The 25779-nt window shown below is 39.1% G+C and overlaps 1 protein-coding gene across 2 annotated transcripts in view; it reads left to right on the forward strand.

The window, feature by feature from the left end:
• Window positions 1–1162: 1162 nt before the first annotated feature.
• The window catches only part of EPC2 (enhancer of polycomb homolog 2), a 107420-nt gene continuing 82803 nt past the window's right edge, over window positions 1163–25779 (forward strand). Inside the window, exon 1 of one of the 2 annotated variants that reach the window (XM_079925005.1) lies at window positions 1163–1583. In XM_079925005.1, coding sequence (XP_079781131.1) covers window positions 1431–1583 — 153 coding nt within the window. In that variant the 5' untranslated portion in view covers window positions 1163–1430. Of the gene's footprint in view, window positions 1584–1603; window positions 2062–25779 lie in introns of those variants that run through there. The other variant, XM_079925006.1, reaches the window with a different exon arrangement.

Consider the following 25779-nt stretch of genomic DNA (forward strand, 5'->3'; position numbering starts at 1 on the left):
GAAGTCTCCTTTCTCTAAACTCTCGCGGCAGTTACGGCCTGTACGACTCATTTGGTAATTACTCATGTTCTAGTGCCTTGTATCGCCTATATAGTTTTCTTCAAGTGATAAACTTTTTTTTTTTTTTGCCGTCATTTACCTTTACGGCTGCCCTGTTCTTCAACTATTTAAATCTCTTGCTGTTAATCATTTGTCCAACCTTTCTGTCATCCCATCAATGTGAAAGCTGCACAGGGCAGGAACTATGTATCTCAAACTTCTTTGTGTCTTCCACAGCACCAATATTTTACACAGATCGGCCACGTTGGAAATGTGTGCTGCCTTGGTTAAATGCTATAAGCTTAATTTTTAAGAACTCTAATATTTTTTAAATCAGAAGTATCTATCATCCACTAAAGAATTCTATGAAGTTTGGGTGACAGGTTCAAGCGCACTTGTTGCATCTGGCAGCCTCAAGCGTTTTTCCTCATTGCCGTTAGCATCCTCCCGGCGAAAGCGAGGATGCCTTACCTTGGAGAGCTCTTTCGGTCAGGTACTAAAGAGAGGATGCGGGGAAGAGGGCTGGGACTGCGTAAGCGTTTTCCCGGCAGGAGAGACCCGGCAGGTCTGCGCGTCTCGGAGTGGGCAGAAGGAATGGACCTTTCGCACCTCTCAGGGATGTGCGAATTGGAGGATGCGAATTAGCCGGCGCTCGGGGCGCCTTGGAGATAAGCTCTTTATAAGTAGAGGCTCGGTGGGGCAGTTGTGGCTCCGGTTGACATTTTCCTTTCGCGCTCACAGACTTCTGCACGCTCGCGCTGCTCAGCGCGGCTGTGTTTTGCCCGCCACCGTCCTCCGGGGCACCCAGCGAGCAGGGTGGCGGGGCCGCGGAGGCAGAGGCGCACGCTCGGGGGCGCGGGTTAACTTGCGCACCTGGCACCTGCCACACGGCGAGAGCGCGGGCTGCCGAGCGGAACGCCGCCACCGCCCCCTCACCCGGAGCTGCCCGAGGCTGAGCACGCTCCCGCGGGCCGGCCGCGCCGCGGAGAGAGTGGGTGGGCAGGCGAGGGAGGGGAAGGGAGAGGAAGGAGGGAGGGAGGGAGGGAGAGGGCGAAGCGCGTCCCCGCGGCGGGGGCGCGCTCTCGCGCGGGCTGCCGGGATCGCTCGCCGCCGCTGTGGTAATGTCCGCCATGTTGGCCATGGCGCAGGGAGCGGATCGGGCGGGCGAGCGGCGGATCTAGTGTGTGGAAGCGGCCGCGGGCGGCGGGGGGCTGTTTTCGGGCGGGGTGGGCGCCCATGCTGTGGCCGGGGGCAGTGAGGAGGAGGAGGAGGAGCGGGCCGGCCGCGCTGCACTGAGGAAGGAGGTGGAGGAGGCGGCGGGAGTCCTCCCCCCCTCCCCTCCCGCCCCGCCGCCGCCGCCGCCCGGGCTGTTCCTGTAAGGCGGGGAGACAATGAGTAAACTCTCCTTCCGAGCGCGGGCGCTGGACGCCGCCAAACCGCTGCCTATCTACCGCGGCAAGGACATGCCTGATCTCAACGACTGCGTCTCCATCAACCGGGCCGTGCCCCAGATGCCCACCGGGATGGAGAAGGAGGAGGAATCGGTAGGGACTCGAGTGTTTATTACCCCCCCTTCCCTCCTCCCCCCTCCCCTTTGTCAGTCGGGCTTCGCCATTCACAGAGCGCTTTACGCTCGCTGGAGGGCGCCGCAGCCGCTCTAACGCATGGGACCCTACGCCGGCGGAGTAGCGTAAACCCTCTCGGCCGGCGCAGCGCCCGCCCGCGGCCGCCATGTTGTTGCGTCCCAGTGTTGTGATTAGCTCGCAGCGCCGCTTACGCTGCCGTAAGGGGGCCTTGCCGTAAGCGGCGGCCCGGAATGGCGCAGGGGATGTTCTGGCCGCACTTGGCGTACGGCCTCTGTTTACCTTTTTTTTCTTCCCCCGGCGCGGGATGCGAGGGATCCTTTAACTAGGGAAGATTTCCCCCCCACTTTTAGATTTAGTTTTGCATTGGGTTCTGTTTGAAATGATTTAACGGAAAGTAAAGCGCTTTCAAAACAAACATCATCTTCCTTCTAGCAAGGTAATCCTCGCTCCCCGGCCCGCTTGGGTGCCCGGGATGGAGGTGGTGCAGCACTGCCGCGGGGGAGGGCGGGGGCCGCCACTACCAGCAGGATGTAGCGCTAGAAAGCCGCTGATCGGCTAGCTCCGCTCCGCGGAGCGAGTTCGTTCGGCCTGCCTAGCCGGGACGGCGCCCGCTCAGTGCGCGGCGTTAGAAAGGGACCGGGGATGTTCAGCTGCGAGCCGCCGGCGCTGCGCTGTTCTCGCGCCGCGTTCCGGAGAATTGTCATGTGCGTTGGGGGGGTGTCTTTTAGAAGTTGAGGACCTACTGCATCGAAATTGACAGCTGCATTTTTTATAACAACAGTTTAGGGCAAAAATGCTTTTTCCCCCTGATGGGTTAAATTTTGGATACGGTTGAATTTCACCTGGCTTGACAATGTTTATGACTCTGGAGTGGTGTTACTTGCGTGCGAAGTTCATAGTAACTGCAACCTCAAGAATTTCTTCAATGAACCTGTGGTCCCGCCTTATTGTCAACCCCGGGTGTGCGTGGATTGGTTCTCTTGCTTCTGTGACTGTCAAAAGAAGGCCTGAGGTTTCTGTGATTGGTTTTCTCTTTTAACTATTAATATTGCAGGAAATGCTTTTATGCTTTTGATTGGCTGCTCGAGTTGTGACCTCATTATATTACCCTGTTATTACTACTTTCTGCTGTGATTGAATCGCGTTTCTCGGTGTTTGTTTTTGAAAGCCTTGCACTTGCCGTAGAAAAAGTATGTCCTCAATATCAGATGAACATTCAACTTTTTAAAAAGTAAGCAAGATAAAAACCCAACATTTATGCTGAAGGTTTAGAGCTAAGTCAAATGTGAAAATTCTTTCTGTTTTTAAATAAAATTTATTTCTAGCTTAGCTCAATTTTCCATGGGAAAGATAATTAAAATAAGGAATAGTATGTACAAGAATTAATTTAATTGAGCTTTAAAAAACACAACTTGGGATTCCACAAAGTTACATTTCTATTAATGTTATTTCCCAAAAAGAAAGGTGGCAAATGAGTCTTTTTTTAAAAATTATTTTATTTATTTTTGGCTTATTTAATTAATTAATTTATTTGTTGGGTCTTCGTTGCTGCGCGGGGGCTTTCTCTAGTTGCCGCGAGCGGGGGCTACTCTTCGTTGCTGTGCGCGGGATTCTCATTGCAATGGCTTCGCTGTTGAGGAGCACGGGCTCTAGGCGCCTGGGCTTCAGTAGTTTTGGCACACAGGCTCAGTAGTTGTGGCTCGCGGGCTCTAGAGCGCAGGCTCAGTAGTTGCGGCGCACGGGCTTAGTTGCTCCGCGGCATGTGGGATCTTCCTGGACCAGGGATCAAACCCGTGTCCCCTTCATGGGCAGGCATAATCTTATCCACTGCGCCACCGGGGAAGCTCATGAGTCTTAAAGTATCAATATTGTATGTAATTACTTGGACCCTATTATTTTGGTTTGGGAAGAACTTGAATCAAGAAACTTGTTCTAGAATGAATAGTTAGCCCCTGGAAGATATATTACTTTTTGCAAACAGTGATTAGCAATGTACTTATTTATTGCTTTAGGTCCTTGGTCACATAGGTCTTGGTATTTTATCTTAATTTAGAAGAAAACTTGCAATTTAGTTCCTGTTTTAATGATGCATTACAAATAAATGCTTAACCCCCTTACAATTTTGTACTATAATGCTAACCTTTTCAGTAAAACTTGTGATTTTCAATCTAGAGCATGGGTGCTAATTTTTATTATTTTCAGTAGCCTGCTTCAACTGCCCAATTTTAGGTAAGAAGAAATCCAAATTCTGGTAGAACTAGAGTTGCAACTCAGGACTTCTGACTCTTTATCCTGTCTTTTCTGCCTCTTCAATGTTACAAGTGAAGGTTCTTAAAATCAAAACTAAACAAACTCTGACAGTTAAGATTTATAATCTAGAGTCTTTTGCTTTCCATAATGTCCAGTTGGGGTTTTTTTTTTTTTTTTTCTTTTTTAGTAGTGCATTGCCTTAACCATTAGGCCACCTCGTCCCATTCGTTTTCTTTTTTAAAGTAACATGTAGGTCAGAGGACTTGTGCTTCAGTGAGTAACAGCCAATTCAGTTGTTCTGGTCGTATTTATAGGACCTATTAAACATAATTATTTGTTCTCTATATATTCTGCCTTGATAAACAGTTCTAAGAAGCAGTAAAATATAAATTTCATGAATGTGTCACTTGAGTTGTGTTTCAATTTAACTTCCATTATCAAAATATTCTAATTAGTTCCCTTTGTAAGTATATTCTTTTTAATCACATAACTTGTTAAAAATCAACAACAAAAACCTTGGTTTATGGGTTTATAGTTGTTGCTTGGCATTTCTAAATCATCCACAGTATGTCCTCTTCCTGCTTGGTTGGCAGAATAATTTGACTTCACTTTATGGCTTCCTGGATCCACTGCCCCCATCTCCCTATCCCCACACCCCGGCCATAAGATGAAGGACTGTCTCCGTGTAGCTATTGGACTATTATTAGACTTTGTTTATGTAGTCATAAACTCAGTTTTGAGTTACATTTTGATAATACCTAGGTGAGGTGGTCTAGGTGTCCTTTGGCACTGAAGCACTCTGTCATTGCTGGCCATATCATTCTTTTAGTTCTTCTCTTTTGGACACGAAAGCATACTTCTTTTCTTTCCTTTCCTATGTTCATCGTATTTGCCTAAGGTCTGCCAGTTGGCATCCTCTTATAACTCAGTGTCTCTGGTGCTCCTCATGGCACTTGGTCTAGGTCAGATACTTTAGAGTTACTTAGAATCTAAACAACCAGAAAGATCAGGTAATTGGTATTCTGCTACCTCCCCAGGAGTGTTGTATAATGATAGCTGATGATTTTAATAATATCTACCATTTTTTGAACACTTGTTGAGCTGCAGGTACTGTGCTAAGAACTTTACATATATTATTCCATTTAATCCTCTTTCAAATCAACTTTTTGAGGTATAATCTGTATAAAATAAAACAGACCCATTTAAAGCATAGGGTTTAAAGAGTTCTGACAAATGTGTACACCCATGGAAATATCATCACAATCAAGATATAGGAACATATCAAATACCCTAAAAGTTCCCTTTTGCTTCTTTGCAAGTCTGTCCTTCCAGTAGTTCTAAGCCTTCTTTCACTAGATTAGTTTTATCTTTTTTAGAATTTCATATAAATGGAATCATACATACTTTTTTATGTCTGGCTTCTTTTGCTTAGTGTGATGCAGTAAAGATTCATTCCTGTTGGGTATATTAGTCTATATACTGAATGCTGAATAACATTTCAGTGAATTGATATACTATAATATATTCATCCATCCGTCTGTTGTTGGATGTTTGAGTTATTTCTAGTTTTTGGTTTTCATTTAATCTTTGTAACAGCCCTAAAGTTCTCACTGCTGATAACTGACAGGACTAGAATTCAAACTCTTGTCCTTTAGTGTAACGAAAACCCATTCTCATAACCACGGTGCTTCGTATTGACTTCTTACAGAACCCCGAATTATCTTCTGAACTGTTATTAAGTTCATTATAGTTTCTGTGAGTAATTTTTACCTTTTATAATTATGGGAACTTTAAAAAGTGATACTGATTTTATTGGAATATTAAATTATTAAGAAGTGTAGTTTTTATCACTTAACTGTGTCTGACTTTTGCTCTAGGCCTTTCACATTTTTTTTGTCTTTTTCTTTTTCTTAGAAGTCTTATCAACTTTGCTTCTCCATATATTGGCATCATTATGTTTGAGTGTTTATGGTATCTTAAGTATGTAAGAAATTTGTGGTAAACTATTTTATTTTTTAAATTTTTTCCTAATAGAATGTAATCTCTGTAAGGGCAAGGATCTTTGCATGTTTTGTTCATTAATATACTCCAGTTGCCCAGAACTGTGCCTTAACACGTAACATATGCTTGATAAATGTTTGTTGAGTGTTGGATGAGCTTCTACTTCTATACCAAGAGCTATGTTTTTGTGAAACTCTAGCTCTGTGTGTGTGTGTATGTGTATAATTCATTAGCAGAATTTGGTAAATTACTCTTCCAGATGCTCTTTTTGGTTTCTTACTTTGGAACTATGTATACTTAAATACTAAATCTTTTTATTTCCTCTTGAGTCAGAGGCCTCTTTAAATGCAGAATTTCTTACGCAGAGTATGGCTGCAGTATTGGTCTTTATCTTGCGTTAATTATTCCTCTCATAGGTGTATGTAGCTTTGCGTAAAATACCTCCTCACATTAGAGTGAGCCAAAATCTACATGAAGTATATGATTCCACTTGTTTTTAAAGTAAAAGACCATGATTGATTTAGATTGCCATTTCTCTGCTCATGTTAGTTGCCTGATTTTTGTCGTTATCTTAATATTTTAAGTGATATTTTGAATGATAGGGTCAGAATATATTCAGTCTTTCTACCATTTCAGAGTTATCTTTGGTACTAATATATTTCATGTTTCATAATAGAAGGGTTCTAGGATATAAAATACAATTTTGTAGATTGATATTGTAAAAACATTACACATTTATTATTTCATCAAAAGCAGATATTGGCCAGGTATCGTGTAAGTGCCAGGCTTTATCTGAATAAGATATTGGAAAACTGTTTAAAGGGGTTTGAATATCAAAAGTATTGTAAAGCTGTGTGCTGAAGTGTTGTTAGGATTAAAAGAAGCATACGATACAGATCTTGACTTCAGGGAACTTAAATGAGTCATTGGGGACTTAAATGAGTCATTGGGGTCAAAAACATATCTTGAAAGTTAGCAAAAAACTACCAGGTTAAGTCAACCTGACAGACATTTAAAAGAGCATTAGAAAAAGTTAGATGTCAATATAGTGGACAGGAATAAGAGTAAACTGTTGCTGGAATGTACAGAGAAGTCTTCTTGGAAAGAAATTTAGTAATTTGGGCTTTAAGGTTTGATTTTATAGTGTATGTTGAAGCAAATACTTGAGTACAGGAATATTTAAAGCAAGTTCTATGGATGTTAAGTAGACTAAAGGAAGGTTCTTCCGTGTTATATTTTTAATCTATCCTTGTTTATTCTTTTTCCCCTGCTGATAGAAACTTCAGGACGGTAACACTGTTATTTCTGAGCACATTATTCTCGTAGCTCTTTCTCCTTTATTTGGACATGCAGATGGCTTTCACTTCTTTTCTTCCCCTTCCTTTGTTCCCTGCTATATCTTCAGCACTAGAAACTGTTTAGAACATAGACAGCACTATGTAAATATTTGGTGAATGAATGAATAAAAGTTGGGATGGAGATTAGATTTTTGAAAGAGGAGAATTATACCAGATTTTAGATAGTTTTAAATGTTAGGTCCAGGAGTTTGTAGGAAGGTGTAGAACAAAGTATTGAGGTGTAAGTATGAAGTCTGTTTCTAGTTTTGGTTCTGTCCTTAAGGGGCCATATTATCTGGGAAAGTTTGCCTACCTTCTCTGAGCCTCACGTCAATCATCACTACCATCACAGCTACCATTTATTGAGTGTATGTTAGTGAGTGTGTTGAGCATGTGCCAGGCACTTTATTAAACTCAGTAGGTGATTTAGAGCTCATTATAATGGTAGGATGTGTAGATGCTATTATCTCTTTTCCAGAAGAAGAAACTGAAGCTTTAGAAATTAAGCAACTTGCCCAGGGTCACCCCTACCTATACCAGAACATGGGAGAGCTAGTATTTTAACTCATGCCCTGTGGGTGATTGACTCCAGTGCTCTCATCTTCACCATTGCTTCATCTGTAAAATGAGTGGGTTGAGAACTAGATGATATCTAAAGTTCATTACATCTCTTCTGTTCAATCATTTATTAGCCCATGGGCACGGAGGAGTCATTTGTCTCAGGGAATGATGTTATGAAAGAAACTTTGTAGAGAATGCCTTTTGTAAACATGTTCCTTTTTTAAAAAATGTAAAGGAATGGTTTATCTGTTGTCTTAAGTTTAGATTTCTTATGCATCAGTTCTTTAAAAATGAGGCCTAGGGTTTCCCTGGTGGCGCAGTGGTTGAGAATCTGCCTGCCAATGCAGGGGACACGGGTTCGAGCCCTGGTCTGGGAAGGTCCCACATGCCGCGGAGCAACTGGGCCCGTGAGCCACAGTTACTGAGCCTGCGCGTCTGGAGCCTGTGCTCCGCAACAAGAGAAGCCGCGATAGTGAGAGGCCCGCGCACCGCGATGAAGAGTGGCCCCCGCTTGCCACAACTAGAGAAAGCCCTCGCACAGAAACGAAGACCCAACACAGCCATAAGTAAATAAATAAATAAATTTAAAACTCTGGAAAAAAAAAGAGGCCTAAAGATATTTGACATGTGGAACCATTAGGTTGGTTTCAAGTAACAGAAACCAAATTTGATTTCTTTAAGGTTCCTGGGGGTTGTCTCACAGGCACCAAGGAAGGTTTGAACAGTCAAGGCTTGGCTAGCCAGGAACCAGGGCAGCTGTGGGCCCTTCAGCAGCAACTGACATTAATATCACTCAATTCTAGTAATTCTCGACTTTTGAGAAGTAGTATAGGGTAGTGGTTAAGTGCATGTATTCTGGAGCCAGACTCTATGGGTTTGAGTCCTTGGGCGGATTAATTTCATCTGTAAAATTTCATGGGGATTGTTGGGAAGATGAATTGTAGTGTGCTTGGAATAGTTTGTGACATGCAGCAAGCATTCAATAAATATTAGCTATTATCATCACTGCTGTATTTCTTTTAGCTTCAAACTCCAGATTCCTTGCATAGCTCTAATCCAGAGGGCCGACTTTGGAGGAAATATCAAGAAGTAAGGGATGGAGACAGTGATCAGTTCTTTGATGATGCATTCTGAAGATGGGCATTAGGATAATCTCCTAGATCTCTGTCTGTTGAGATGTGGTTATCTTATATCAGAGTTTTTAACAAGTATCAAGATCAATGTCAGACACTTCTGAAGGCAAGAATTTTAGAAAGTTACACTAAGGAATCTATTGAAATAATGCCCAGTTCATCTGTCAATAGATGACTTTCATGTGGTTGAATGTTGTGTTTAACCACATTGTATTAAAGTTTCACACTATTTCATGCAAAACAAACAAACCGACAAAGAAACAAAAACAAAGCCCTCCAGATTCCTGAGATAGAGGACATTATTGATTTAGCTTGTATCAGGTATCTATCTACTTCTAAGTCAAGGAACAGGGGAAGTTAGTATACAAGTGCTGTTAAGGGCTACCCTCCTGAGAATGGGGCTTAGCTAGGGAGCTGCCCTGAGAGACCTAATACTGGTGGATATATAACATCATTATTAGAAGTTACGAAGTTAGATTGGTTTAATCCGTGGTTTGACCCAAGGTGGATGTGTATACTTAGTTGTGTTTTTGCAAACCTCAAATTTGTAAGGTGTTCTAAGGAGATTAGAATATTTTGTATTATGGGGTTTTTTTTTGTTTTTTTTTTTTGCGGTACGTGGGCCTCTCACTGTTGTGGCCTCTCCCATTGCGGAGCACAGGCTCCGGACGCGCAGACCCAGCAAACATGGCTCATGGGCCCAGCTGCTCCGCGGTATGTGGGATCCTCCCAGACCGGGGCACGAACCTGCATCCCCTGCATCGGCAGGCGGACCCTCAACCACTGTGCCACCAGGGAAGCCCCTGTATTATGTTTTTTAATGAAACTTGAATTAAGGACTGTAGAAGAAGTCTCCAAAATCCTTTTAAAGAAAGCAAATGTTCCACACTTACTAATATTCAGAGCAGTAAGGGATGAAATTTTCTGTGACTTCAAATAAATTATTTAACCTTCCTGGCCCTTAGTTTCCTCATTTGTGAAATAGAATTGGACTGAGAATTGGACTGAATGATCTTTAAAGTACCTTTGGCTCTAAAAATTACTTGCTTCTTTGAATTCACATGTCTACTTACTGGGCATATTGTACAGAATGTAAATCAGATGAGAAGAACTAATAAATGAGAGACTGAATATTAGGAAGATATTAATAGGTAAAATTTAACTCTTTAACACTATTGGAATGCTGTCTATTTGGTTTAGAGTTCTTTTTTTATGAGGATCAGTTACATTTATCCACTATCTTGTACTATTTTTTCCTAGAGATCAAGAGAGCAATCCACTCTGTGTGTTTTGCGTATGATCAGTTCCCTTGCTTTCATGAAATTTTCACTATCTTTACTACTATTACTGATTGCTATAAATGTTTTGAATTTTGGTATACTTACAGCTCATAACATGAGTTTATTTTAATTTTTTAATATCTCATGTTTTTCACTTGAGGGGTGTGTGTGTATGGGTACGGTTATAGCATGACAGAGTAAGTACATGTGAGAGAATAGACATTTATTTTCTCACGTAGACCAGATGCCTTAAGGATGCTTTCATTTCTTCGTTTTATTCAGCACAGGCTGGATACCTACCCAGGCACTTATGTGATAGAAAGTTTGTAATACAGACATTGACCATGATCCTGGCACTGGGATTGAATTTGATTGTATTACTAAATATACAGTTGGGCATCTTATTTCATTTTAAGTAGAGGTGAAGTAGAGAAAGTAATGGAAGCATAGGGGACAGCATGAGGAGGAAAGGATGATAGGTAGGAATAAGCCATGAAGCAGACCTATGTAGATAGCAGAAGGTCCATTATAATTATTTGATTTTTATCTTAAAACTGATTTTTTGCCTTGTCTACACTTAAATGGAACAGAACTTCAGATTTGCCTACTTCATTATGCATTACTGTTCTTTGTGGGATTAATACTGGAGGAAGAGGGCAGTCACTTCCAGATTCTCTCTACCACCATTTCCTTATATCTGCTTTTAGGTTTCTTTTTTCTCGTCAGCTAGTTTTACTTGCAGAGGAACTCAGAGTGGAAGAGTCTGCCTGTCTGTTAGCTCTCTAACTCGCATCCGTATCTTTGCTTTTCGCTTTCTTACCTCCTTTTTTGTCGTTGTTGGCAGAAGAGCATGAGATTGTTGGTTGGGGAGTTGACAAGCAGCCCTAAATTGTACAGCTAATTTGATGAAGTTGTTGGAACTTTGAAATTGTGACGTAGGTTTCAATTTTGGCTTCTATCACTTTCCCTCTGGGCAAGATACATTACTTTATCTCTTTAAGTCACATTTCTTCGTATGTTTAATGAGAAGTATCTCAAAAGGTAATTTTAAAGATTACCTTTTTTGTAAAAACTTAAGTCAGTGCCTTATACAGATGACTGCTATTTTTTTAATTATTAAAGACGATTTTCAGTTATACAGGATAATAAATGTAAAGGAATATAGAAGAGTAAAATATCCAGAGTATCTTCATACATTACTCTGTGGTGTGGTTTCACATTTTTTCTCCTGCCAGTTAAATATATTTTTATAGCTTTCAAACATTAGCAAATCAGTATGTATATTTTGCTCCTTCCATCTTTGTTTCCTGGCAGAGCAGTTAACAATCAAATTGATTAAAAAAATGAAAGTCTTTAAAAATTAGCAGCCAAGAGGACTAAATCTTCAGCTAATTCTCAGAGTAATAATTGAATCCTGAATAATTGCTAGTTAAATATTGTATTTGTTTTTAGAAGTTACTATTTTTTTTAGACAGATTAGTCATGGAGGAAACTCATGGAGATTTTAGTGATGAAAATCTGTTCAGTGGGAGGTGTACACTAGAGAATGAATGATGAGAGATATTGTAATATACCAGTGAACCCTGGGATGAACACCTAAGTTTGGGAACTAGCAGGCTACTGAAGAGGGTAATCTTGCCATTTGTTTGATCCTTGAGATGTTTCTAAACTGGGACATTTTTGACATTCAGTTCGTAGCTGGTTGAATGGACTGTCACAGGCATACCAGGATGTTTGTTACATCAGTCTTCTGCCCACTAATTCCTGGTAGCATTCCAATTGGAATAACCTCCAAATGTTCCCTCCCTCAAGTTTTCCCAATGTGGACTATTGCAGTTGATTTGAGAACCATTATCCAAGGCTTCTTAAATTTTTTTTGTGACTTGGACTCCTTTGGCAGTCTGTTGAAACTCCTCAGAATGATGTTTTAAATGCATAAAATCAACTAAACTAGTTATATTGAAATAAGTTATCAAAGTATTAAGACAACTTTTAATTTACATGCTTTATTAACACATTAATAATAGGATCTAGAGTTGGATCTGATTATCTTTTCAAAGTAATGGTAAGTATAAATATTGTGACAAGTGCAACCACTGTAACATGACAATGAAAAGGTTTGTGATTTCTGTTGCATTGCTAGGTCACAAGTATTGCTAATACTACTGTGGTCTGTTGCCTATGTTAATAATTGAAGGAAATGGTAAATTTTTTAGAAGTTAGTGAAATTAGAGAAACGATTATTTTCTCATCCAAGTTCATGGGCTCCTCAATGCTTTCTGTGAATGTTTTGGGGAATATGACCTGAGGTTCAGAACCCCTCAAGAGGTTCTGTTGCCTAAATGGCAGTTCTATTTCTGTGTCATCCTTGTCCCCAAAATATAGTCAGGCTACGGATTTTATCCCCATCATTATAAAGGAGATGCTACTATAAACAGAATTTTTTTTTCATGTTTAAGACATTTTCTAGCTTTTTAAAATTGAAAAGTAATAGGCCCACATGATTTAAAGATAAAAACCTTATAGCAGAAACTAACATACATAAAAAGTAAATGTCCTTCCCTACGTCCCCAGACACTCTACAGAGGCAGCTATTGGTAGCATTGTGTGCGTGTGCGTGCGTTAGAAAATTTCTAAACAAATGCTTTTTACTTGGTAAAGTGGACACATTTTTCTCTTGTTGTATTCATTTTATAAGTGAGTAATATGTGACCTTAGAGTTAATTTTTTAATCTAGAGTCATAAAGTCAGGTAATTTTTTTTTTTTTAAAAGTCAGGTAATTTTGATTTTAAATTTCTTCTCTTTAAAATCTCTCAGGAATTGAGAATTGGCGTATTGTAGTTTTCTGTTGGATTGTTTGGAGTTTGGTTATCAAACCTTAACTTGTTATTCCCATGTGGGAATTTGGTTGTTAGTACGCCTTGCATTGTACATAGTAAGGCTTTTATTTATTTTCCTATATATAAAGTATGTTAAAGTCAGATTAACTATTGATTAAGTAACTTGTCAGTGTGTGTTTTCTCTAACAATTATTTACAGTTTTGAATAGCATCCTAGGTCAGAAGAGCAACAATAGGATACCCTTTTGAAGAAAGCTGTCTTATTTCAGGTATCACTTCGGTAAGGTGGATCTTTCGTACAGATTGCACCCTGTCAGACTTTCACTGTAGTCGTCTTTAATGTTTATTCATTTAGTAAATAGCTCCATGAACACAGGAATTGTGTGTGTGTTACCTTTGTGTCGATCATCCAATACAGTAAATGACATATGGCAGTTACTCACTAAATATTTGCCAACAGAATGAACAACGTCTGCTTTGTACTTGAGATACAGAAAGGGATAAGATGTGCTACCTGTCTTCAGCTTGTACTTCCCCCGAAAAGAGTACACAGATAACTCCATGTGAGGTTTAGTGTGTTATGTGGAAGATAAAAATGATATTGTGGAAATTTGTGTCACAAGGGACATGATTTGAATTGGAGTAGTATATATGAATTTAAGTAATAGCTAATTGAGTATAATGCATTATTTAAGTAATTTTTACAAATTAGTTTTGAAATTATTTCCATATGCCAGAATGCCATGAGTTTTTAAAGATTCATGTCATTACTTTTCATATTGAGAAGTGTGTAACGCCCAGGAGAGTTGTTAGAGGGTTGAAAGAATTTTTGTGGTCTCATGTAAGTTCACCTCTTAGGACAGGCAAACTCGTGTTAAGAATAGTGCCTGTTTAAAGAGTTCTGGGGAAAAGGAAACTTTGTGTTATGGAGAATGGCCTAAAGAAACAGTGCTGTTTGATTATTAGACAGTGTACAGATTTACTTCCTTTTGTTTAAAGCACAGGGGCCACTTTCCATAAAGAAAGCACTATACTAGGAAGAAGATTGTCTATACATTATAGGTGCTTTGATAAGTAGTAGTTACCCTTCAGCCTTATTTGAAATAGCTCAACCATCTTAGCAGAATTCATCAGCGCTCTCAAAATACCTCAAGAAAAAAAAAATTACAAAAGGTTTAGGTCAGTGATTTTCAAATTTCGGCATGCCTCAGAATCACCTGGGACACTGATCAACTGGGCTCCATTCCCAGAGTGTAGGGTTCAGTAGGTGCAGAATGGGGCCCACGGAATTTGCATTATTAACAATTCCCAGGTGATCCTAATGCTGCTTGTCCAGTGACCCCACTTTGAGAACCACCAATTTAAGAGGGAAAATAGTTGTTCTCATCTTGGCCACACATCACATTATCTGGGATGCTTTTGTAAAGTACAGGTGTAGGCTTTCCCCTAGGTTTACCAATCAAATCACAATTTATGGGTGATTCTGATTCTAGATAGGAAAAAAGGATTAGTATCTGTGCCTATGATCCCTGCCTTTCTGTCTTGCCATTTTACCACTCCTTTCAGGGTTCCTTCTCTTGTGCTCTCATTCATTGGCTTTCAGACTTTTTTGTAACTGTGTGTGTGTGTGTATGTGTGTGTGTGTGTGTGTGTACCCCAAATAAAGTACAGCTTGACACACACATACTAATATACAGTTTTTATTTTTTGTAGTAGTTATGTTCTATAAAGTTGCCATGTACAATGAAGTAGTGAATATTGAACCATTGCTCCTCGACTCCTTTTAGCCTCTGGTCACAGTATTTCAGCAAGCAAACAATGCATAACCTTGCATTATATATGTTTCTGTTAAAGATACTTTTATGTGTTGTTGATTTATTGACATTGAACTCAGAGCCAGCAGCACTATAGCTCATGACTGAATGAAGCTTATCTAACACAGATTTTCTCTGTAAGGCACATTACAGCCTTCTCCTGCTTAGAAACATTAGGCAGCACCTCACTGTATTTGGGGGAGAGGCGCGTAAACAATGATATCTTCAAAAAAACCCCACAAAAATGTGAAAAGCATGGCACTGAATAGAATGTTAAAAGGACACGTGTTTACAGTATGAGAGCTGAAGCAGGAAGTCAGAGCATTGCCTAGTTTGACCTCAGCTGGGAGCCTGTGGACCAGTGGGGTGACTCAAATTCTTTGCCACTCTGCACATTCTGTGAATGACTGTGAAATCAAAGTATTGATTGGGGTCACAGATAAACTTTAACTAGTAGATGAATTTGCAAGAATGGAATTCGTGAGCCAGTGAGGATTGGCTGTACATATTTTTTCCCTTTTCATTTCTGTTTTGTTAAATGAGCTACTCTGTTGATTTCATTTCATGATTCACCAGTGGTTCAACCTACAGTTTGAAAAACACTGCTCTAACTCAGCAACAGAGATTATGTATTATTTACTCCTTATGTAATGATAAAGTAGTAAGTGATATTAAACTCTCTCTCCATGTGTACACACACACTCTTCTTTCATTTAGAGACCATAGGGTTTAATCTTGATAATAGGGAGCTAGGCTTTTGGAGGTACATCATCAGGTTTGTCTTTGTAAAAGGTCAGTATTGTCAGATGGATCGTGGAGGGCGGCACATGGGTGGTAGCAGCAGTGGGGGCGGCGGCGGCCGTGGCAGAAGACTAGAGACAAAGCTAGCTATGAGGCCAGTGCACTGGAAATGGGATTTCTAGCTGTGTGTTTTCAGCAAATTTGTGATAGAGTAAAAACAATTTCGATGCCTCGTGAATTAAGAGGTTTCAGTTGTCTTAATTTTATATCAGGGTTTCTTAACTAATGTCTCTGGTACCTAGATAGACTTAATGGGGTCTGAGAACTTACTGAATTTTTTTTTAACCACAGTTTTATATGTATGTCTCCTCCTTCTCTCCAATCACCAGTTATAATGGACTAAATGACTCAGAGGAAGTTAAGAATCTCTTTTTAGTAGATAATACAGATTTTTTTCATTGTTAAGCCTCATTTTATATGAATTACAAAGTTCTAAATATTCTGAGATGTCTAAGGAGGTATTTAAAAAGCCCTATATTGAGTTTATACTGTTGTGAAATGCAGATTTTTTTTTTTTTTTTTTTTTTTTTTTTTTGCGGTACGCGGGCCTCTCCCGTTGCGGAGCACAGGCTCCGGACGCGCAGGCTCAGCGACCATGGCTCACGGGCCCAGCCACTCCGCGGCATGTAGGATCCTCCCGGATCGGGGCACGAACCCGCGTCCCCTGCATCGTCAGGCGGACTCTCAACCACTGCGCCACCAGGGAAGCCCAAAATGCAGAATTTTATTCATGGATTCTTGGAGTTTTTACATGGAAACCCATCACCGAAGAATATAAATGTATTGATTATAAAGGAAGAATCTTTGTTTTAAGCACTAAAGTAAAATGTATTGTTTGCCTGTATTGCAGTGGAATTGTGTTTAGAAACAATGACATAATTAAGAGTTGCCTAACTTGTTCACGTTCTACTGTTAGGACATTAATACAGCACAGTAAGGTACTCATTCTGTAGATCCAGTTTTTTCATCCAAATGGATATCTAATTGTCCAAACACCATTTTTTAAGAAATTATTTCTCTCTGGTTTGAGATGCGACTTTCCTCATATTTGAATTTTCTTAGGCATTTGGGTTTATTTCTTAACTTTCTGTTTTGTTTCATTGTGCACAAAGTTTATTGTCTTTATCGTTAATCATTTCATTATCTTTATTTTTTTTATTTTTATTTTTATTTTATTTTTTTTGCGGTACACGGGCCTCTCACTGTTGTGGCCTCTCCCGATGCGGAGCACAGGCTCAGCAGCCGTGGCTCACGGGCCCAGCCGCTCTGCGTCATGTGGGATCTTCCCGGACCGGGGCACGAACCCGTGTCCCCTGCATCAGCAGGTGGACTCTCAACCACTGCGCCACCAGGGAAGCCCACTTCTACCATTCTTATTACTCTCCTTTTGCAGAGTGTTTCTTATCATTGTTGCTTATTTTTGCATATGAATTTATAATTATTTTGTCTAACTCCAGAAAAAAAATGTTGGTGTTTTTATTGGAATTCGCCATACATTTATAAATTAGCTTGTAAGGAACTGACGTCTTTGTGATGTTGACTTCCTATCGAGGAACATGGTTTGTCGCTTCATTTGTTGAAGTCTACTTGATTATCATTCAGGAGCATTTTTCTTATATTGGTTTTGTGTGTTTTTGGTTAAGCTTATTCCTAGGAATTTTATCTCTTTGGTTGCTGTTGTAAATCTAATCTCCTTTTCCATTATACCTTATAACTTGTTATTGCTTGTGTTTTAAAAAGCTGTTGACTTCTATATGTTAATTTTATATCCTGTGACTTTATTATTTAATTGTTGGTACTTGTTTTTGAATTGCTTCTCTTGGGTTATTGAAATATAGATATCATATCACTTGCTAATAGAGGTAGTTTACCTCTGCTTTTCCAAATAGTATACCTCTAATTGCCAGATAGAAGGAGATGCATAGGGCAAGGTGTGGGGAGAGGGACAGGGAGTGTCCATGTCTTCGCTGAGAGTGCCATTCTCCCAGCACCTCCATGTGTTCACCAACCTGGAAGATCTCTGAACCCAGTCCTTTTGGGTTTTTTTATGGAGGCTTCATTGCATAGACACGATTGATTAAATCATTGGCCATTGGTAATTGATCTACATTCTGCCGCTCCTCTCCCTTGCCCAGAGGTCAGGGGAGTGGGTCTGAAAGTTCCAACCCTCTAATGATGTGATTGGTCCTCCTGGCAACCAGCTCCCATCCTTAGGTGCTTTCCAAATGTCACTTCATTAACATAAACTCAGTGGTGTTTAAAAGGGATTTGCTAGGAATATCAAGACACTTTTATTAGTCTTATCACTAAGGAAATTCCAAGGGCTTTAGGAGCTCTGTGCCACAAATGGGACAAAGACCAGATATATATTTCTTGTTTTAAATCTCAATATTACAGTATTATGTGTAATTTTCAAAGAATTAGAATTTTGTTACATATAGTGACATTATTTTAGCCAGAATTTTGTATTTGGCAGATATTTTTGTAAAATAGATTTATTGAGGTATGATTGACACATAAACTGCACATATTTAACGTGTACAGTTTGGAAAGTATTTACATCTGTATACACCTGTGAAGCTATTACTACTGTCAAGATAATAAACATATTCATCACCTACAATAGTTGTTTCCTCATGTCCCTTTATAAGCTCCCTCCCACTTCAGGCAAACACTGATCTGATTTCTATCACTGTAGATTAGTGGTTGCGTTTTCTAGACTTTTATGTGAATGAGATCATACAGTGTGTTTTCTTTTTTGGTCTGGCTTCTTTTACTCAGCATAGTTGTTTTGAGATTCATACATATTTTAGCATGTATCAATATTCATTCCTTTTTATTGCTGAATAGTGTTCCAGTTTATGGACATACCACAGTTTATCCATTCACCTGTTCATTGGATTTTGGCTATGACGGATAAGGCTGCTGTGAACATTTATGTATGAACATCTGCTTTCATTTGTTTTGGGTAAATAATACCTGGTGGGTGAAATGGCTTGAATGTATGGTCGGTAAATTTAAAATGTTTCATTAAAAAAAAAAAAAAGAGCTGTCCAACTGTTTTCCAGAGTGGATAATACCATAGCGGTACCTTCTGGGAGCTGTTTACATAGTTTAGGACCTTGCTACTCAAAGTTTGGTCTGTGGATTTGTTGTTACCTGGGAGCTCCTTAAAATTGCAGAATTTCATACTCCATCCTACAGCCTGTTGAATCAGAATGTGCATTTTAAGTAGATCCTTAGGTGGTTCAGAAGCACATTAGAATTTGAGAGCTCTGGTTTAGAGCTGTAGTTCTCAACCTGCTCCACTCTCCCCCCACCCCACCCCGTTTTTGTTTTTTTTGCTATAACCACTTGAGGGCTTTGACACTTCTGTGAAATTCTCAAATGTGGCTGGGAGATGGAGGAAGGTTTTTAAAAATCTTGACAGATAATATTGATAAATTTGAAAGTTCTGTCCCTCTCAGATGATTGCTTTCTGGTGATTTGCTTATGGCAATAAAGTGTTTTTGCGTGTTGCCCGTTTCAGATTTGGTAGTTTCAGGAGGAATTGCTTCCCAGGCATTTTTCTAGTGTAGAGCTCTCTAGTTTGGCACAATTTCTTGTGGGTAAGAGATACTCATTTTCTTTCTGTGTAATTTATCTGGTGAATGGGTCCATTTGCTAGCATTTTTTTTCCCCCTAATGTTCTTACTTTTCTTTTTCATAACCAGTGGTCTAATTTTTGGTTATTTTCATATATAGGTATCTTGAAATTTTCAGTATGGGTTATCTATCTACTCTTAGTATTCAAGGGATGCAAAATAATATCAGAAGTTGACTGTTAATCAATAGATAAATTAACTGAATATCAAATAATGCCTTTTAAAGCCAAATATCCATCATTTATTTTGCCTGCTGTTTCGAATTTTTTTCTACTACTACTCATCCTCATTCATTGTGTGAATATTTAAGACCAAGCCACATTGATGTTAGTGTCACCTTCCTAAATTAGTGTTGATGTTGAAGGTCATGGTCTTAATGAGCATTAGAAAATTCTCAATTTAAAACAAGGTTTCCAAACTTCCCTGGTGGTCCAGTGGTAAGACTCCACGCTTCCAGTGCAGGGGGCATGGGTTTGATCCCTGGTCCGGGAACTAAGATCCCACATGCTGCACCACAGGGCCAAAAAATAAAAATTCTAAAAATAAATACATAAAATGAGGTTTCAAAACCCACAATTAGATAACAAGAGAGTAAACATTTACTTTATCAAGTGGAACAAGTTAGTGATGTATAACTTTAAATTGTTTTCCAAAAGTTGATTTGTTAGACATTCTAGAATTATAATGCTTGTGATAAAATATTTCTACACAATAAGATTGCTTTCACTTTTTCACTTCTGTTTAAGATGAGTTACTCAGACCAGTAAAGCCCCTTATCCCCATTTCTTCTTTATATCCCCACAAGCAGTTAAGGGAGAAGGAGAAGCAATGAGTGATTCAGTTCTTAATCATTTAAAATTTAACACAGCTGTTTTTCAGAAGAGAAAAATCTTTACCCTGTTATTAAATTCTAAAAGGAATTTATTGCAAATGGGCACTTATCTGTTCCGTTGATAAATGCCTTTATTTTTTTATAAATTTACTTTACTTTTGGCTGCGGGGTGGGGGTGGGGGGTCTTCCTTGCTGCGCGCGGGCTTTCTCCAGTTGCAGCGAGTGGGTGCTACTCTTCATTGTGGTGGCTTCTCTTGTCGCAGAGCAACGGGCTCTAGGCACGCCGGCTTCAGTAGTTGCAGCACGCAGGCTAAGTAGTTGTGGCTCACGGGCTTAGTTCCTCCGCGTCATGTGGGATCTTACCGGACCCATGTCCCCTGCATTGGCAGGCAACCACTGCGCCACCAGGGAAGTCCCGATGAATGCCTTTAAATACAGTTTTACAGGAAAAAAATAACAGAAACATGAATAATGTGACTTTATTTTATTGATTTTTAGCTAAAGCTGATTATTTCTTTGGGAGGCAAAGTTAATGAAGTACCTGCAAGTTTACTTACCAAGGCAGTATTTAGAATACTAGAGGAGTGGACGACTAGTATGTGCTTTAGGCCCATGTTTTTCAAAATTTCTGTGGTGAAAGACCAGTTTTTTTAAATTAATTTTAATTCATTGCTTGCTAATACTTTTCTCAAGTATAAGGAAAATGAGTTACTAGAAAAGCTAAATAAAAGAAAAATGTGGAAAATACAAGGACTCTTTTTTTTTAATTATTAATTTTAACAGACAAAATTACTGTCAAAATGCTTCAGAACTTCCTAAATGCTTATTCTAAATTTCTGTACCACAATCTGAGTACCACTGCTTTAGACTGGTGGTTCCCACAGATTTATTATCACATTGGAACTTGTTAGAAATGTAAGTTTTCTGGTTCTATCCCAGACCTACTGAATCAGAAAATTCTGGTAGTTTTGCTAAGCAATCTGTTTTGAAACAAGACCAACAGATGATTCTGAAACACACTGAAGTTTGAGAGCCACTGCCTTGGCCTTTTTCCTAAAATGCTGATTAACTGGGCTTTTTTAGGTGGAACTGGATAGAGTTTAAACTTGAGTGCCAACTATTAAGTAAAAGAATGAAATATAGGGTTGGTTACAAAATTAAATCTGTCGCAGATTCTTAAAAAATAACACATGTAATTAAAGTAAAGATTGAAATGTTTGATGTGCTAAATGAATAAAGAGAAGATTCTGGTGTTTTGATACCAGGATTATGGATCACATAATTAAAATTATTTTGATAGAGTTGAAAAGCTTGACACTGGTCTCACCTAGATGAAGACTTAGTTGGTCAGAACTCTTCATGCTTGTTAAGACCTCAGGGTTGCATAGCAACTGATTCAAACAGCTGTAAGTTGGATGTGTGGCAGGTTGTTTCAGTATATATTCATAGGAACTAGAACATTGTTATATTTCAGTGTTTGAAATGGGGTCTTTGTCTTGATTAATCTGTTTTATCTTCATTGTCCCGTTGTTTGTAACTAGGAGATAGAAATACAGTTGATTTTTGTATATTGATTTTGTATCTTGCAATATTGCTAAACTCGCTAATTTTAGAAGGTTTGTCTATAGATTACTTTGGGTTTCCTACTTAGAAGGTCAAATGGGTCTGTGAATAAAGGCAGTTTTACATCTTCTTTTCTCAGTCTGGGTGCTTGCTCACTCCATCTTTCTGCCTGCCTGCCTCCTGTCTGGTGATTACACTGACTAGAACCTCCAGTACAATATTGAATAGAAGTGTGGAGAGCAGATATCCCTGTCTTAGTCCTACTTTTAGGGAAGAAGTATTCAATATTTCAATTAATTATGACGATGTAATTTTTTTGTAGATGCCTTTGATCAGGTTGAAGAAATTCCCTTTTATTTTTAGTTTTCTGAGAATTTTTGGAGTGGATGTTGGATTTTGTAAGTGCTTTTTTCTATGTACAGAGATGATCATACAGCTTTTCCTTTTTTGATTTATTATTATGGTGATTACATTGATTTTCCGTGTAAACCAGAGCTGCATTCCTGGGATAAACCTCATTTGGTCATGTATTGTCCTTTTAATAAATCATTGGATTTAATTTGCTAAATTTTTGTTTAGAATGATTACATGTATGTTCACAAGGGATATTTGTAGTTTTCTTTTCTTGTAAAGTCTTTTTCTGATTTTGGTATCAGAGTAATACTGGCTTCATACAATGAGTTGGGAAGTATTCCTTGCACTTCAGTATCTCGGATAATTTTTTTGTAGAGTTGGTATTATTTCCTCTTCAAATATCTGGTAGAATTTACCAGTGAAGCGATCTGTCTCTAGGTTTTTCTGTGTATGAAGGTTTTTAACTACAGTTGAATTTCTTTAATAGACATAAGATTACTCAGGTTACCTATTTCTTCCTGAATGAGCTTTGGTAGTTGGTTTCTTTCAAGCAGTTTGTCATTTTCATCTAATTGACAAGTTTATTGGCATGGATCTGTTCATAATATTCTCTAGGATGATGTCTCTCTTGTTTCTGACATTGGTAAATTGTGTCTTCTCACTTTTTCCCTCATTGATCTGGCTAGAAGTTTATCAATTTTATTGATTTTGTTAAAGAATCAGCTTTTGGTTTCATTGATTTTTCTCTGTTGATCGTCTTTGTATTTCATTGATTTTCACTTTGATCTTGATTATTTCCTTCCTTCAGAGTTTACTTTGGGCTTAATTGGCTTTTTTTTCCTAGTTTTTTTAAAGTGGAAGCTAATGTCATTGATATGAGACATTTATTTTACAATGTTTAGAAGCTATAAATTTCTTCCAGAGGGCTTCTTCAGCAGCATCTCACAACCTGTTTTTTTTTATTATTCAGTTTAAGATACTTTCTAATTGCCATTTGATTTCTTCTTTGATTCTTGAGTTATTTAGAACTCTGTTAGTTAGTTTCCAAATACTTAGTGGTTTCACAGAGATCATTCTGTTAGCAATTTCTAACTTAATTCTACTGTGAGAACATAGTTTGTGTGATTTGAATTCTTGTAAATTTTTTGTAATGTAGTTTAGAATATATCCTGTCTTGGTAAACGTTCCCTGTAATTGTGAAAAGATGTATGCTGCCTTTGATGGATGGAGCATTCTGTAAAAAGTCAGGTCAAGTTAGCTGGTAGTGTTGTTCTTTTGTTGTTTTATTTATTATTGAGAGTGTGGTATTGAAATCTCTAATGTGGATTTATCTGTTTATCCTTGAAGTTGTATTCGTTTTACTTTATCTTACTTTTTAACATTTAAAAAATTTTTATTTATTTATTTTTGGCTGCGTTGGGTCTTTGTTGCTGCACACGGGCTTTCTCTAGTTGCGGTGAGCAGGGGCTACTCTTCGTTGCGGTGCGCAGGCTTCTCATTGCGGTGGCTTCTCTTGTTGCGGAACATGGGCTCTAGGCGCACGGGCTTCAGTAGTTGTGGCTCGCAGGCTGTAGACTAGAGTGCAAGCTCAGTAGTTCTGGCGCACAGGCTTAGTTGCTCAGCGGCATGTGGGATCTTCCTGGACCAGGGCTTGACCCCGTGTCCCCTGCATCAGCAGGCGCATTCTTAACCACTGTGCTACCAGGGAAGCCCTGTATTCGTTTTAGTTTCATGTATCTTGAGGCTCTGTTATTAGGTGCATAGATGGGTCGGGCTGTAATGTTCTCTTGACTAATTGATCCATTTAAGCATTATGAAATAAACTTCTTAATCCCTGGTGACAGTCTTTGTTCTTAAATTTATGTTGGATGTTAATATGGTCATAATAAGTCTCTTTGATTAGAGTTAGTGTGGTGTATCTTTTTCCATTTAAAAATTTTTAACTTGTTTATGTCTTTATATCTAAAGTACATTTATTGTAGGCTGCCTATAAATTGGGTCTGAAATTTTTTAATCCAGTCTGGCAATTTCTGTTTCTTAATTATCTTGTTGAGACCATTTATGTTTAATATGATTTTTTTTAAGTTAAGTCTTTGTTATTTTTTTCTTTTTTTAACATCTTTATTGGAGTATAATTGCTTTACAATGTTGTGTTAGTTTTTGCTGTATAACAAAATGAATCAGCTATACATATACATATATCCCCACATCCCCTCCCTCTTGCATCTCCCTATCCCACCCTTTTAGGTGGTCATTTTTAGAGCAGTTTTATGTTCACAGCAAAATTGAGGGAAAGATACAGAGATTTCCCATATAGTCCCTGTCCCCACAAGTGCATAGCCTCCCCCATTATCAACATCTCCCACCAGAATGGTACGTTTTGTTACAATGTTACATGTTTTTAACTATTAATGAGCCTACATTGACAAATGATAAATGTCCAAAGTCCATACTTTACATTACAGTTCACTCTTGGTGAATTCTGAGGATTTGAAAAAGTGTATGATATGTATCCATCATTATGGTATCATAAGGGTGTTTTCACTACCCTAAAAATCCTGTGTTTTTATTGCTTCCCTCCATCCCCCCTTCAACCACTGATCTTTTTACTGTCTCCATTGTTTTGCATTTTCCAGAATGTCGTATTATTGGAACCATTTTCAGAGGGGTGACTATGGGTCTTGAGCATCCATGGATATTGATATATGCAGGGGCTCCTGGAACCAATCCCTCTTGGATACGGAGGGATGATGACTCTTTCATGGGTGGTGCCTTTGGTGTTGTATCTAAAACATCATTGCCATACTCAAGGTCATCTAGGTTTTCTCGTATGTTATCTTATAGGAGTTTTATAGTTTTGAATTTTACATTTAGGTCTGTGATCCATTTTGTGTTAATTTTTCTGAAGGATGTAAAGTTTGTGTCTACATTAATTTTTTTGCGTGTTGATGTCCAGTTGTTCAGGTACCGTTTATTGAAAACTGCCTTCACTCCATTATATTGCCTTTGCTGCTCTGTCAGAGATCTGTTGACTAGGGCTTCCCTGGTGGCGCGGTGGTTGAGAGTCCGCCTGCCGATGCAGGGGACACGGGTTTGTGCCCCGGTCCGGGAGGATCCCGCATGCCGCGGCGCGACTGCGCCAGTGGGCCATGGCCGCTGAGCCTGCGCATCCAGAGCCTGTTGCTCCGCGGCGGGGGAGGCCACAGCGGTGAGAGGCCCGCGTGCCGAAAAAAAAAAAAGGTCTGTTGACTAATTATGTGAGTCTCTTTCTGGGCTCTCTGTCTTCTTCCATCGATCTATTTGTCTGTTTTTTCCCCAGTACCACTCTGTCTTGATTACTGTAGCTTTATAGTCTTGAAGTCAGGTGGTATCAGTTCTCTAATTTTGTTCATCTCCTTCAATATTTTGTTGGCTGATCTAGATGTTTTACCTCTCCATATAAACTTTAGAATCAGTTTGTCAATACCCACAAAAGAACTTGCTGGTTTTGATTGGAATTACATTGAATCTATGATATAAATCAAGTTGGGAACAATTGACATCTTGATGATATTGAGTCTCCCTATGCATGAACATGGGCTATCTCTCCATTTAGTTAGTTCTTTGATTTTGTTCATCAGAATTTTGTGGTTTTCCCTCAGAAATAGTGTATACATTTTGCTAGATTTACAACTATTTCATTTTTAGGGTAAATGATATTGTGGTTTTAATTTCAAATTCCACTTGTTAATTGCTGGTATATA

This window comes from Stenella coeruleoalba (assembly GCF_951394435.1).
Source record: "Stenella coeruleoalba genome assembly, chromosome: 6".
NCBI lineage: Eukaryota > Metazoa > Chordata > Mammalia > Artiodactyla > Delphinidae > Stenella > Stenella coeruleoalba.